This window comes from Tamandua tetradactyla, chromosome X, assembly GCF_023851605.1.
Source record: "Tamandua tetradactyla isolate mTamTet1 chromosome X, mTamTet1.pri, whole genome shotgun sequence".
Lineage (NCBI taxonomy): Eukaryota > Metazoa > Chordata > Mammalia > Pilosa > Myrmecophagidae > Tamandua > Tamandua tetradactyla.
This window is the reverse complement of record NC_135353.1, coordinates 133,594,197-133,608,051: the sequence shown is the minus strand read 5'-3', so window position 1 is coordinate 133,608,051 and position 13,855 is coordinate 133,594,197. Positions and strand designations below refer to the sequence as shown.

Below are 13,855 nucleotides of genomic sequence, written 5' to 3'. Positions count from 1 at the left end.
TCTGGCAACCTGCTGGGTGTCATCCTCAGGAAAACTTGGTACTGATTACAACCCTCCTCCTTAGACCTGGGCCTGTCTTGTCTGGGAAAATCTGATTGGGGTCAATCATATCTGGGGAGACCCTCCTCAAAATAAAGGTTTCATATCGGCTAGGAAAGAACTAGAAAAACAAGAGCTCAAAAATTCTGATCAAACAGAAGCTATGCTAGAGGTCTAGAATAAATTGAATTGAATGCCAAAGAACAGATAGAGAACAAAGCCAACCAAAAAGAAAATTCTGGGTAAAAAAAGTGAAAATGAACACAAGAATAAATTGATCAATTAAATCAGATGCCTAGATACCATTAATAAATTATAAGTCATACCAGGGAAACTGAAGTTATGGTTCAGTCAAAGGAACAAATAAACATTTCAAACAAGATACAGGAGTTGAACCAACTAATTAAAGATGTTCAAACAATATGATAAATCAAATTAAAAAATCAAATCAATGAATTGAGGGAAGATATGGAAAAAAGATGGAGGAAATGAAGATGTTGGGTGATCATAAAGAAGAACTCAAAAGTTTGAAAAAACAAATGGGAGAACTTATGGGAATGAAAGGCACAATAGGAGAGATGAAAAACACACTCGAGACATCCAACAATATATTTGAAGGAGCAAAAGAAAGAAACAATTAGAGAACTAGAGGACAGGACATCTGAAATCCTACACAAGGAACAGAATGGAAAAATATGAGCAATGTCTCAGGGAATTGAATGAGAACATAAAGCGCATGAATATACGTGTTATGGGTGTCCCAGAAGGAGAAGAGGAGGGAAAAGGAGCAGAAAGACTAATGGAGTACATAATCACTGAAATTTTTACATCTCTTATGAAAGACAAAATTACAGATCCAAAAAATATGGTATACTCCAAACAGAACAGATCTGAATAGACCTAATCCAAAACACTTGCTAATCAGATTGTCAAATGTCAAAGACAAAGAAAGAATTCTGAAAGCAGTAAGAGAAAAGCAGTCCATCACATATAAGGGAAGCCTGATAAGACTACATGTGGGCTTCTCAGCAGAAACCATGGAGGCAAGAAGGCAGTAGTATGATATATTTAAGATACTTAAAGAGAAAAATGCCAACCAAGATTTCTATATCCAACAAAATGTTCCTTCAAAATTGAGAGAGAGTTTAAAATATTTTCAGACAAACAGGCACTGAGAAAGTTTGTGAACAAGAGACCTGCTTAACAAGAAATACTAGAGGGAGCATGTGCTGGTTTGAAAAGATTTATGTACCCTAAAAAAGTCATGTTTTAATCTTACTCCAATCTTTTGGGAGCAGCCATTTCTTTTAAACCTTATTCAGTACTGTATGTTATACACTTGATTAGACTGTCTCCATGGAGATGTGACTCACCTGATTGTGGGTATTAACTTTTGATTAGCGGGAGATGTGGCTCCACCCATTCCAGGTAAGCCTTGATTGTAATCCTTTAAAAAAGGAAACATTTTTGGAGAGAGTCCCTTTTTACAGCCACAAGAAAGCCACAGCAGAATCCACCAGTCAGTGACCTTTGGAGATGAAGAAGGAGAACACCCCTGGGGGAGCTTCATGAAGCAAGAGGCCTGGAGAGGAAGCTGGTAGATGTTGCCATGTTCACCACGTGCCTTTCCAGTTGAAAGAAAACCCTGAACTTCTTTGGCTTTTCTTGAGTGAAGGTAACCTCTTGTTAATGCCTTAATTTGGACATTTTTATAGACTTACTTTTATTGGGACGTATTATCAACCTTAGAGCTGTAAACTAGAAACTTATTAGATTACACTTTTTAAAAGTCTTTCTAGTTCTGGTATATCACATTCTGGCAGCTAGCAAACCAGAACAGAGTGCTACAAGCAAATAGGAAAAGATAGGAGAGAGGGGTTTAGAGAAGAGTGTAGAAATGAAGACTATAAGTAAGAGTAAAAAGAGAGAGAAAAAATAAGATATGACATATAAAATACAAAATGGTAGAAGAAAATACTACCTTTACAGTAATAACATTAAATGGTAATGGATTAAATTCACCAATCAAAAGGCAGAGCGGATTAAAAACCAGATCCATCTATATGCTGTCTACAGGAGACTCACTGTAGACCCAAGGACAAAAATAGGTTGAAAGTGAAAGGATGGAAAAAGATATTTCACACAAACAACCAGAAAAGAGAGGGTAGCTATACTAGTATCAGAAAAATTAGATTTCAAATGTAAAATAATTAAAAGAGAGAAACAAGGATACTGAGTATTAATAAAAGGGACAAATAATCAAGAAAACATAACAATCATATTTATGCACTGTCAGAGTGTCCCAAAATACCAAAAGCATCAAATATTTAGGAACAAATGTAACCAAGGCCACAAAAGATCTATACACAGAAATCTATAAGAAATTGCTAAAAGGAATTAGATACCACCTGACATTAAAGCGTATTACAAGGCTACAGTTGTAAAAACAGCATGGTACTGGCATAAAGACAGATAAACTGACCAATGGAATTGAATCTAGTATTCAGAAATAGACCCTCTCATATATGGACAATTGATCTTTGATAAGGCAGTCAAGTCAGCTCAGCTGAGACAGAGCAGCTTCTTCCATAAATGGTGCTTGGAGAACCAGACATCCATATCCAAAACAATGAAAAAGAACCCCCATCTCTCACTTTTTACAAAAATTAACTCAAAATGGATCAAACACCTAAACATTAGAGCTAATATTTAAAGATAGAGGATAAGGACTGGAACTATATGACTTAGTGAAACCTAGAGTGGACAATGATAGTGATTATATGTACGAATATAAGAATGCTTTTACATGAGAGAGAGCAAATGAATATCAACCTTGTAAGGTGTTAAAAATGAGATAATATATGGAAAAAGTACAATCAATGCAAACTAGGGTCTATAGTTAACAGTAACATTGTAGTATGCTTTCATTGAATGTAACAAAGGAAATATACTGAAGCTAAATGTCAGTAACAGAGGGGTACAGGATTCTTGGTGTTGCTGCTGTTGTTTCTCCTTTTTATTTTATTTAGTTTTTATTTTTATTCTTCATTTTTTCCCCTCTTCTTTCTTTGCAGAAGAAATGGAAATGACCTCTTTGCAAACCAGAAGGAAGACATTCTTTGTGGATAGAAGGCAGAATTTGAGAGTGATGAATTTGAATATTTAGCAGAAGAAATTTCCAAACAAAATATAGAAAATGCAGTCTGGCTGCTCCTTGTAGGTTATAGTAGAATGCTAGAGGAAAAAGGTGAGCTGGGAACTGAACTCTTAGGTATAAAGAAACTAGAAAATGAAGGCCTAGAAAATTCTGGGCTTCCAGAAAGTGATACCCCAATGAGTAGGGTTCCATGTGAGACTATAACTAAGCATGGATTCAGTCTGCCATTTCAGGAAATGCCAGGATGGGAATGGAGTTATCCAGAAGGATTTGTGGAAAGCCCCATTGTCTGATGGATATGATCTCTGCCTACTACATAGAAAACCAACAACCATGTTGTGGGATCTGTATAAAAGGAACCACTGCCAGTCTTGATGAATAGAGACAGAAAAAGGACAAACTGAAGGGAAAATGACTTCAGAGGCAGAATCATGGAAGCTAAGGTCTGGAGCCAGGAAGGCAGACTCACCCACACATGTGGAAAGGGTGAGTTTGCCCTGGAAGCAGAGGATGAGGCCTTCTGTCTATAGCTCTGGAAGAGTTGTGTTGCCTCAGGCCTCAGAGAGCGTGGAGTGCATAACCTGGGCTTGGGGAGAGCCTGGTTGCCATCCCATTCTTCTGGAGAGGTTGAGCATGTGCCCCAGAAATGGCAGAGAGCCCAGGTGTGGCCCCGAAGTTTGGAGAAGGTGGAGGTTGGAGCTGAGGAAAAGGTGGTCTACTCAATGTCCCCCAAGGTTGCATTTGGAAAGAGCTGAACCACTGATAGGCCCTTGAAAAGGGTCTCTAAATGACCCTTAGACATTGAAATCTAATGAGGCTTGCCTGCAGGTTTAGGAACTATATGGGTCCAGTGACCCCTGTGTTCCTTCCAAGTTCTCCCTATGGAAATGAGAATACGTGTCCTATGACTGTCTCTCCTTTGTATATTGGTAGCAGATAACTTGTTCTGAGTTTTACAGGTTCAGAGTCAGAGGATAATTTTGCCTTAGGACTGACCATGCCTGTGGCTGACTTTGATGAGATTTTGTACTGTTTCTGACTTTGTATTGCATTGGTATTGTTGCTGAAATGGTTTAAGGCTTTCTGATATTGTGATGGAATGAATGTATTTTGTATATGGAAAAAACATGTCCTTTTTAAGGTGGAATGTGCCAGCTTGAAAGTATTATGTACCCCAGAAAAGTCATGTTTTAATACTGTTCCAATCTTGTGAGAGCAGCCATTTCTTTTAATCCTGGCTCAAATACCATAGGTTGGAAACTTTTGATTAGATTATCTCCATGGAGATATGACATACTCATTTGTGTGTGTGACTTTTTTATTAGATAGAGATGTAAGTCTATCCATTCCAGGTGGATTTTGATTAGTTTACTAGAGTCTTTAAAAGAGGAAACATTTTGGAGAAACCTCAAAAATGACTCAGCCAACAGAAACTTAAGAACAGAACTGACACAGATGATGCTTGTAGCCTAGAAGATATTACCATGAGATGTTAAGCAAGTCAGAACCTGGAGAGACCCAAGGAAAGCCAAGAGATGAAAGCCAGCCTTGAAAAAGCTAAGTAAGGAACCTCCACAGGAACAGGGGCTGAAAGCAATGGAGCCCAGGAGTAAGGGACCAACAGATGCCAGCCACATGACTGTTCCAGACCCATTGGCCTTCCTTGGATCTTTCCCTGGATGCCTTAGTTTGGACATTTTCATATGCTTAGAACTGTAAACTTGTAACTTATTAAATTCCCCTTTTTAAAAGTTGCTCCAGTTCTGGTATATTGTGTTCTTACAGCTTTTACAAACTAAAACAGTCTCTTAGAGGGACTAGGGGAAATATTGAAATAATAGATTTACCCACCTGGGGAATTACTGATATTCTCACAAGCAGTGGGGACTACCAATTCAGTAAGCCAAGCCCTCACTCTTAGAGCTGCTGTTATGAAACTTATTCCTGCAAAGAAGAATCTAAGCCCATTTATGATTATAACTAAGAGCCACTCCCAGAGAACTCTTTTGTTGTTCAGATGTGGCCTCTCTCTCTAAGGCAACTCAGCAGGTGAACTCACTTCCCTCCCCGGCTACATGGAACATGACTCCCAGGGCTATAAATCTCCCTGGCAACGTGGCACATGATTTCCAGGGATGAACCCAGCCCTGTCACTGTGGGATTGAGAAAGACTTCTTGACCAAAAGGGGGAAAAGAAATGAAACAGAGTAAAGTTTCACTGGCTGAGAGATTTCAAATAGAATTAAGAGGTCACTCTGGAGGTTACTCTTTTACATAGAGATCCCTTTTTAGTTTTTAGTGTATTAGAATAGTTAGAAGAAAATATATGAAACTGTTGAACTGTAATCCTATAGCTTTGATTCTTAGAGATGATTGTATAACTATATAGCTTTTACAGTGTGAACATGTGATTGCGAAAACCTTGTGACTGACACTCCCTTTATCCAGTGTATGGGCAGATGACTAAGAAAATAAAGACACAAATAAATAAATAATAGGGGGGAAAGGAGTGTGAGATGCTTTGGGTGTTTTTTAACATTAATTTTTATTCTTACTTTCATTTTTTGGAATAATATAAATGTTAAAAATTGATTGTGATGATGAAAGCACAACTATATGATGATACTGTGAACCATTCATTGTATACTTTGGTTCGCTATTTGGTATATGAATATATCTCAATAGCATTGATTTAAAAAAAAAGCGATAAAATAAAATAAATCACAAAGCTAATAAGTGGCCAAACCAGGATTTGAACCCAAGCAGGCTGGGCCCAGAAACTGCAAAACCACCACACAACTCTGACCCACCAGCTACAGATGCAATCATTGATAAATGAGAGTCTAGAAAAGCAGATATGTCCAGAAATGCTAGTATCCTCCAAAGGGAGAGCAGAGGAACTCAGAAACTTCAAGTTAGAAACTAATGGTGATTCCTGGGAGAAATTAGCTGCGAAATGTGTTGTCTACCATAGTAGGTTTCAATATTATTGAGTACACTTGTCAAGTTTCTTCCTGCTGCATTCAGGTCCCCTTTTCAGGGACTCTGGCCCCGCCTTTTTTTTTTTTTACCATATTTGCATTTTATTATCAATACAAATGCACTAAGATCATGAATGCAGGAAACACATGGATAAATTTAGTTTGGAAGAGAGCAGAATTTCCTAACATACTAATATTTTTTGTGTGTTTTTTATAAGAGGACCTGATAGTAACCTGTAGGTCCCCAAATTGTTTGCAAATTGAACTGTTTAGCATCATGATAATCATGCTAAATGCATCAATTAATAAAATCAATATATCTTTACTAATATTTTATCTGCAATTTAAATTTTATCTTATTTATTTATTTTTAACTTTTTTAATTGTATAACAACATATATACAAAGCAAAGAAAGAAAAAAGCAATAATTTTTAAAGCACTCTTCAATAAATAATTACAGCTCTTCCGCCGCCATTTTAAATCCAGCTCCATACAACGTTCGGCTGCCGCTGCTACCGGGACTCGGTCTGCGCGCCAGCACCTCCCTGCCGACAGCTCCGCCACCATGGAGGACACGAACGAGTACAGCAACATAGAGGAATTCGCAGAGGGATCCAAGATTAACGCGAGCAAGAATCAGCAGGATGACGGTAAAATGTTTATTGGAGGCTTGAGCTGGGATACAAGCAAGAAAGATCTGACTGAGTATTTGTCTCGATTTGGAGAGGTTGTAGACTGCACAATTAAAACAGATCCAGTCACTGGAAGATCAAGAGGATTTGGATTTGTGCTTTTCAAGGATGCTGCTAGTGTTGATAAGGTTTTGGAACTGAAAGAACACAAACTGGATGGCAAATTGATAGACCCCAAAAGGGCGAAGGCTTTAAAAGGGAAAGAACCCCCCAAAAAAGTTTTTGTGGGTGGATTGAGTCCAGATACTTCTGAAGAGCAAATAAAAGAATATTTTGGAGCATTTGGAGAGATTGAAAATATTGAACTTCCCATGGATACAAAAACAAATGAAAGAAGAGGATTTTGTTTTATCACGTATACAGATGAAGAGCCAGTAAAAAAATTACTAGAAAGCAGATATCATCAAATTGGTTCTGGGAAGTGTGAAATCAAAGTTGCACAACCCAAAGAGGTATATAGGCAGCAACAGCAACAACAGAAAGGAGGAAGAGGAGCTGCAGCTACTGGACGAGGTGGTACTAGGGGTCGTGGACGAGGTCAGGGCCAAAACTGGAACCAAGGATTTAATAACTATTATGATCAAGGATATGGAAATTACAGTAGTGCCTATGGTGGTGATCAGAACTATAGTGGCTATGGCGGATATGATTATACTGGGTATAACTATGGAAACTATGGATATGGACAGGGATATATAGACTACAGTGGCCAACAGAGCACATATGGCAAGGCATCGCGTGGGGGTGGCAATCACCAAAACAATTACCAGCCATACTAAAGGAGGACCTTGGAGAAAAGAGGAGGAAATGCTAAAGTAACCCATCTTGCAAGACGGTGTTGAAGATTGGTCTTCTGTTGATCTAAGATGATTATTTTGTAAAAGACTTTCTAGTGTACAAGACACAACTGTCCAACTGTGTATAGCTGCCATTTAGTTTTCTTTGTTTTTACTTTGTCCTTTGCTATCTGTGTTATGCCTCGGTGTGGATTTGTTTATACAAATTTTATTTGTATGATTTCACGTTAAACCTCAAATAAACGCTTCCTTATGTGATAAAAAATAAATAAATAAATAAATAAAAATAAATAATTACAGGACAGACTCCAGAGTTTGTCATGGGTTACCATACCATCCTCTCAGGTTTTTCCTTCTAGCTGCTCCAGAACATAGGAGGCTAGAAGGAATAAATTTTTTTTTATCATCACAATTGACTTTTTTCTTTTTTTGTGAAAAATAACATATATACAAAATAGTGATAAATTTCAAAGCACAACACAGCAATTAGTTGTAGAACAGATTTCAGAGTTTGCTATTGGTTACAATTCCACAATTTTAGTTTTTTACTTCTAGCTTCTCTAAGATGCTGAAGACTAAAGGAAATATCAATTTAATATTTCAGCAATCATTCATATTTGTTTGTTAAGCCCTACCTTCTCTGTATAAATCCACCATCACCTTTGATTTTTCTATCCCACTCTTTTGGGGTATTTGGGTTATGGCAATTCTAACTTTTTCATGGTGGAAGGGCCTTTCAATGATTTGCGGTAGGGAGATGGAACTAGCTGTTGTTCTGGAGAGGCTGGTGTTTCTAGGTTTCAGGACTTATCTGGTCGAGGGACCCATCTGGAGGTTGTAAATTTCTGGAAAGTTACCCCAGTACATGGAACCTTTGTAGAATCTTATATAATGTCCTAGGTGTTCTTTAGGATTGGCTGGAATGGTTTGGGTTGGGGTTTGGCAAGTTATGATAAAAATTTAGCAATGTCTAACTGAAGCTTGTGTAAGAGTGACCTCCAGAGTAGCCTCTTGACTCTATTTGAACTCTTTCAGCCACTGATACCTTATTTGTTACACTTCTTTCCCCCCCATTTGGTCAGGATGGAATTGTTGATTCCACAGTGCCAGGGCCAGATTCATCCCTTGGAGTCATCTCCTATGCCACTGGGGAGATTTTCACCCCTGGATGTCATGTCCCATGTAGCAGAGAGGGCAACGATTTCACTTGCAGAGTTGAGCTTAGAAAGAGTGAGAACACATCTGAGCAACAAAAGAGAAGTAACTGTTAGGCATCCTTATAGGTAAGCTAAGCTTCTCAAGAGAAACATAAACTTCACAAGAGAAAGCCTCAAGATCAAGAGCTTGGCCTATTGACTTGGGTGTCCCTAATGTTTGACACAGTATCAGGGATTCCCTGATGGTAAAGTTTAATAGTTCCATAATTTTTCTCCCATTCCTCAAGGGACGTTGCCAACACTTTTTTGATTATCTGCTTAATGTATTCTAGGCTGTACTCAGGCATTACATTAAGCTATACAGGATTAAAGGCCCTCATTCTTATTCTGGGATCCCTGTGTTTCAAGTGTTCAAATGAGTTATACAGACAGGTTGAGCCAGACCATGTGCTACAGAAAATCCAGGTTCTGGACAAAACAACCTTTCTTCCTTTGGTCTCAAAGAGTAAGTGTGGTTCTAAAATATAGACAATGTCTTCCTCACCCCTGTGTTCTGAATTACTTTAATCCCAACCTGATCGGCTTCATTCTTATCTCTAAATACCAGGTTATAGATATATAAAACAGCCCCTCAAAATCCAGAAATAATAATTATCTGGCCCCACCTTTAACCTGAGCTTCCATGAATGTGTGTGCACGTGTGCATTAACGTTTCAGTGAGATGTAACATACATAGAGAAAAGTGCACAAATTCTCCCTCATGCTTCTTTCAAGACATTATCCTTGCCTCTGAGCATAACTATATTTTTACTTTTAACAGCCTGGATTGGTTTTCTATAAATATGGAAAAGTGGAATTGTGCAGTGTGAACTCTTTTGTGGGTGGCTTCACAAATTCAATGCATCTTTGTGAGCTTTCTCCATATTGTAACATGTAGTTATTGCGTGCTCAATCTCATTACTGTATAGTATTCTATTTTGTAACTATACTATTATTTATTTATCCATTCTACTGTTGATGGGAATGGGGGTAATTTCCTGTTTGATGCTAGTATGAATAATATTGCTACAAATATTAAAGTGTGTGTCTTTTCATGAGCTTTTCTGTGCATTTCTGTTAGTATATGAGTGAGAGTAAGATCACTGAGTCATAAGGTAGGCATATGGTCAGCTTTAGTAGATACTGGCTGTGATGGTTATGTTCTGGTGTCAATTTGGTCAAGTGATGATGCCCAGTTGTCTGCTCAGGCAAGCAGTGGCCTGACTGTTTCTGCAAGGATATTTCATGATTGGTTGAAAAACTGGAAGGCTGGTATACTAAATCATTAGTCATTTGATTGCACCTGTGGCTAGTTACATCTGCAATCAACTAATTGGTTTCCCATCAATGAAGTAATCCAGTCAGTTGAAGACTTTTAAGGAAGAAGAAAGATTTTTTTCACTGCTTTTTTAGCCAGCAAGCCTCTCCTGTGGAGTTCATCCAGATCCTTTATCAATGCTACCAGCTTCACAGCCTGCTCTATGCATTTTGGACCCTTCCATTCCCATGGTTGCATGAAATGCCTTTATAAATCTCATATTTACAGATAGCTCCTGTTGCTTCTGTTTCTCTGGGGAACCCTCACTCATACAGCTTGGAATCAGAGTAGTTCTTGAGAAACAGAATCTTAAAAATGAGTTTTTACAACTGGCTTTCTACTCTGATTAGACTCAAAGACACTAATGACTATTTCTAATAATCAAGATGGAACTAACAATCCGTGGAGTGAGTTGGCAAAAGAGATATGCAAAATATCACCATTAGATTCTGCTAATCATATGCTTATATGAAGCAAGGCTCTGGGTGAGAGTGTTTTTGACATCTTTATGGAGTTTTGTGGAATTAAGAGGTATAATGATGTTGGCTAGTTGTTGTTAGATACACTGGATTGAGTGATAATAGAAAGCAATGAGCTGAAGGCTTCAAATTTGCAACTTCAGTGCCATATGAATGATGTAAAAGTTTCCATGTATACCATGAAAGAAAATCTTATTTCTTATGATCACATACTTGAGATCTCTGAAAACCAGACACAGTGTCTCATTGTGTGAGTAGCAGATTTACAATGTAAACTAAATTCTCAACCTTGCAGGGTGTCTTCTTTGATTGGAAAAGAAGGGGATTCTGAAATGGAGGATGAGGATATATGCCTTGATAATGATGTTGATGGGGAGATGGAATCGCTTTAATCTGTTGAGCCTTTGCCAGATAGATCTGTAATGAACCGCCCTGAGGAAAGAGCTTCCCTACCTCCAGCCTGCTGGAGGAAACTGTTTCCTGGCCTCCAGTATGCCTAGAGGAATCTGACATCCAGCCTCCACCTAAAGAGATTAACCTTTCAGTGCCTGCTAACCCTGTAACCACCTCCTCTGAGGAAACAGCCTTCACTCCCCTGTCTGGAGTGACTAATTTTGTTTCACCAGATGAAACTGCAATGAAATGCCCTGAGATAATTGGCTTGAAAGACACTTCTATTTCTTTTCATGACTTACACACATGACTCCTCTTTCCTTCAAGACCTATAATTAGACTAAAGTCCCAACAGGCCCCTAAAAGTGAGGTACAAAGTGTAACCCATGAGGAGGTATGCTATACTCCAAAAGAACTGGATCAGTTTTCCAATCTGCATAGACAGAAATCAAGGGAGTATGGGTGGGATTGGATATTAAGGGTGCGAGATAATAGTGGAAGGAATATAAAGTTGGATCAAGCTGAATTTATTGATATGGGCCCATAAGCAGAGATTCTGCATTCAATGTTGTAGCTTAAGAGGTTAGAAATGGCATTAACTGGATTGTGGGCTGAAACATGGATCAAAAGGTGGTCAACACTATCTGAGTTCAAAATGCCTAAACTGTTCTGGTATAATGTAGATGAGGGGATCCAGAGGCTTAGAAAGATTGGAATGCTAGAGTGGATTTATCTTGGAAGACCTGTTTACATACCCCAGGAATGTCCAAAGGATACATCTTTCACCAGAACCTTGAGAAATAAATAAAATAAATTTGTGAAACTAGCTCCATCATCCCAGAGGAGCTCTGTTGTCACCTTTCTCTGTATATCAGATGTCACTGTGGGAACTGTTGTCACTAAGCTGGACTCTTTAAACATAATGTGAATGACTGGATCCCGAGTTGGCAGAAGCCACGTGGTGACAGTTAATCACCATAGACAAGGTGGATGTGGCCACCATAATTGACGGCACACTCAAAGCAACAGTCAAAATAATCTGACTCTCTTAGACTTGTGGTGTTGGCTAGTAGATCATAGCGTACCTAGAAGTAAAATAGATGAGCAGTCTACTAAATTCTTGCTTAAGCTTCATAAGCAGAAAAATTCTAGGTCAAGTGAACAGAAGTCAAACTTGAATTATGAAAACAGAGTCAATGCCCTTTAATTCCCAGACTTGAGAGAGTTTACAGAAACAGCTTTTAGCTTGCCACTCAGCCTTAGTAGAGACTGAACACTTAACCATCATCCACACAGTTACCATGAGACCTGAGTTGCCTATCATGAACTGGGTGATGTCTGACCACCCAACCATAAAGTTGGGCATACACAGCAGCACTCCATCACAAAATGGAAATTGTATATAAGAGAGATGACTTGAGCAGGTCCTGAAGGTACAAATAAGTTACATGAGGAAATATACCAAGTGCCCATGGCCCCCACTCCTGCCACATTACCTTCTCTTTCCCAGTCTAGAGCTATGGCCTCTTGGGGAGTTTGTTACAGTCAGTTGATTGAGGAAAAGAAAACTTGGGCCTTGTTTAATGATGGTTCTGCACGACACGTAAGGACCACGCAGAAGTGGACAACTGCAGCACTACAACCTCTCTCAGATGTCCTTAATGGACAGTCATGGAGGGCAATCTTCCAGTGGGTAGAACTTCGAGCAGTGCACATGGTTGTTCATTTTGCTTGGAAGGATAACTGGCCAGAGGTGCATTTGTATACTGACTCACTGGCTGTTGCTAATGGTTTGGCTGGATGGTCAGGGACTTGGAAGGAGCATGATTGGAAAATTGGTGACAAAGAGGTCTGAAGAACAGGTATGTGGATAGATCTTTCTGAGTGGACAAAGAACATGAAGATATTTGTGTCCCATGTGAATGCTCATCAAAGGGTGACTTCAGCAAAGGAAGATTTTAATAATCAAGTGGATAAGAAGACCCGTCCTGTGGATACAAGTTATCCTCTTTCCTCAACACTCCTGCCACTGCCCAATGGGCTCATTAACACAGTGAGCATGGTGGTAAGGATGGAGGCTATGCATGGACTCAGCAAAATGGACTTCCACTCACCAAGGCCAAACTAGCTATGGCCACTGCTGAGTGCCCAATCTGCCAGCATTAGAGACACACACTTAGTCCCTGATATGACACCATTACCTGAGGTGATCAGCCTACTACCTGGTGCAGGTTGATTACATTGGACCACTTCTGTCGTGGAAGGGACAGTGATTTGTTCTAACTGGAATAGACACATTCTCTGGATATGGATTTGCTTTCCCTGCATGCAATGCTTCCGCAAAAACTACCATACGTGGACTTACGGAATGTCTTATCCACCATCATGGTATTCCACCCAGCATTGCTTCAGATTAAGGAACCCACTTGACAGAAAATGAAGTGTGGGAATGGGCACATGCTCATGGAATTCTCTTGTCTTACCATGTTCCCCATCATCCAGAGGCAGCTGGGTTGATAGAATGGTGGAATGGCCCTTTGAAGACCCAATTACTGTGCCAATTGAATGGCAATACCTTGCAGGGATAGAGCAATGTTCTCCAGGAGACTGTGTATGCTCTGAATCAGTGTTCACCAAACAGCACAGCATGGCACTGTTTCTCCTATAGCAGAATCCATGGGTCCAGAAATCAAGGGGTGGAAATGGGAGTGGCACCACTCACTATCACCCCTATTGATACCTTAAACCTTAAGCTCTGCTGGTCTACAGGTCTTAGTTCCAAAAAGAAGGGTGCTTCTACCA

The 13,855-nt window shown here is 39.2% G+C and overlaps 1 protein-coding gene across 1 annotated transcript; it reads left to right on the top strand.

Annotated features, from left to right (window-relative positions):
• The first annotated feature begins 6,701 nt into the window (after positions 1-6,701).
• On the top strand, positions 6,702-7,726 carry LOC143671136 (heterogeneous nuclear ribonucleoprotein D-like). The gene has a single exon (XM_077146116.1). It carries the CDS (start codon positions 6,744-6,746, stop codon positions 7,647-7,649), a length of 906 nt encoding a protein of 301 aa, XP_077002231.1. The 5' UTR covers positions 6,702-6,743; the 3' UTR covers positions 7,650-7,726.
• The last annotated feature ends 6,129 nt before the right edge of the window (positions 7,727-13,855 follow it).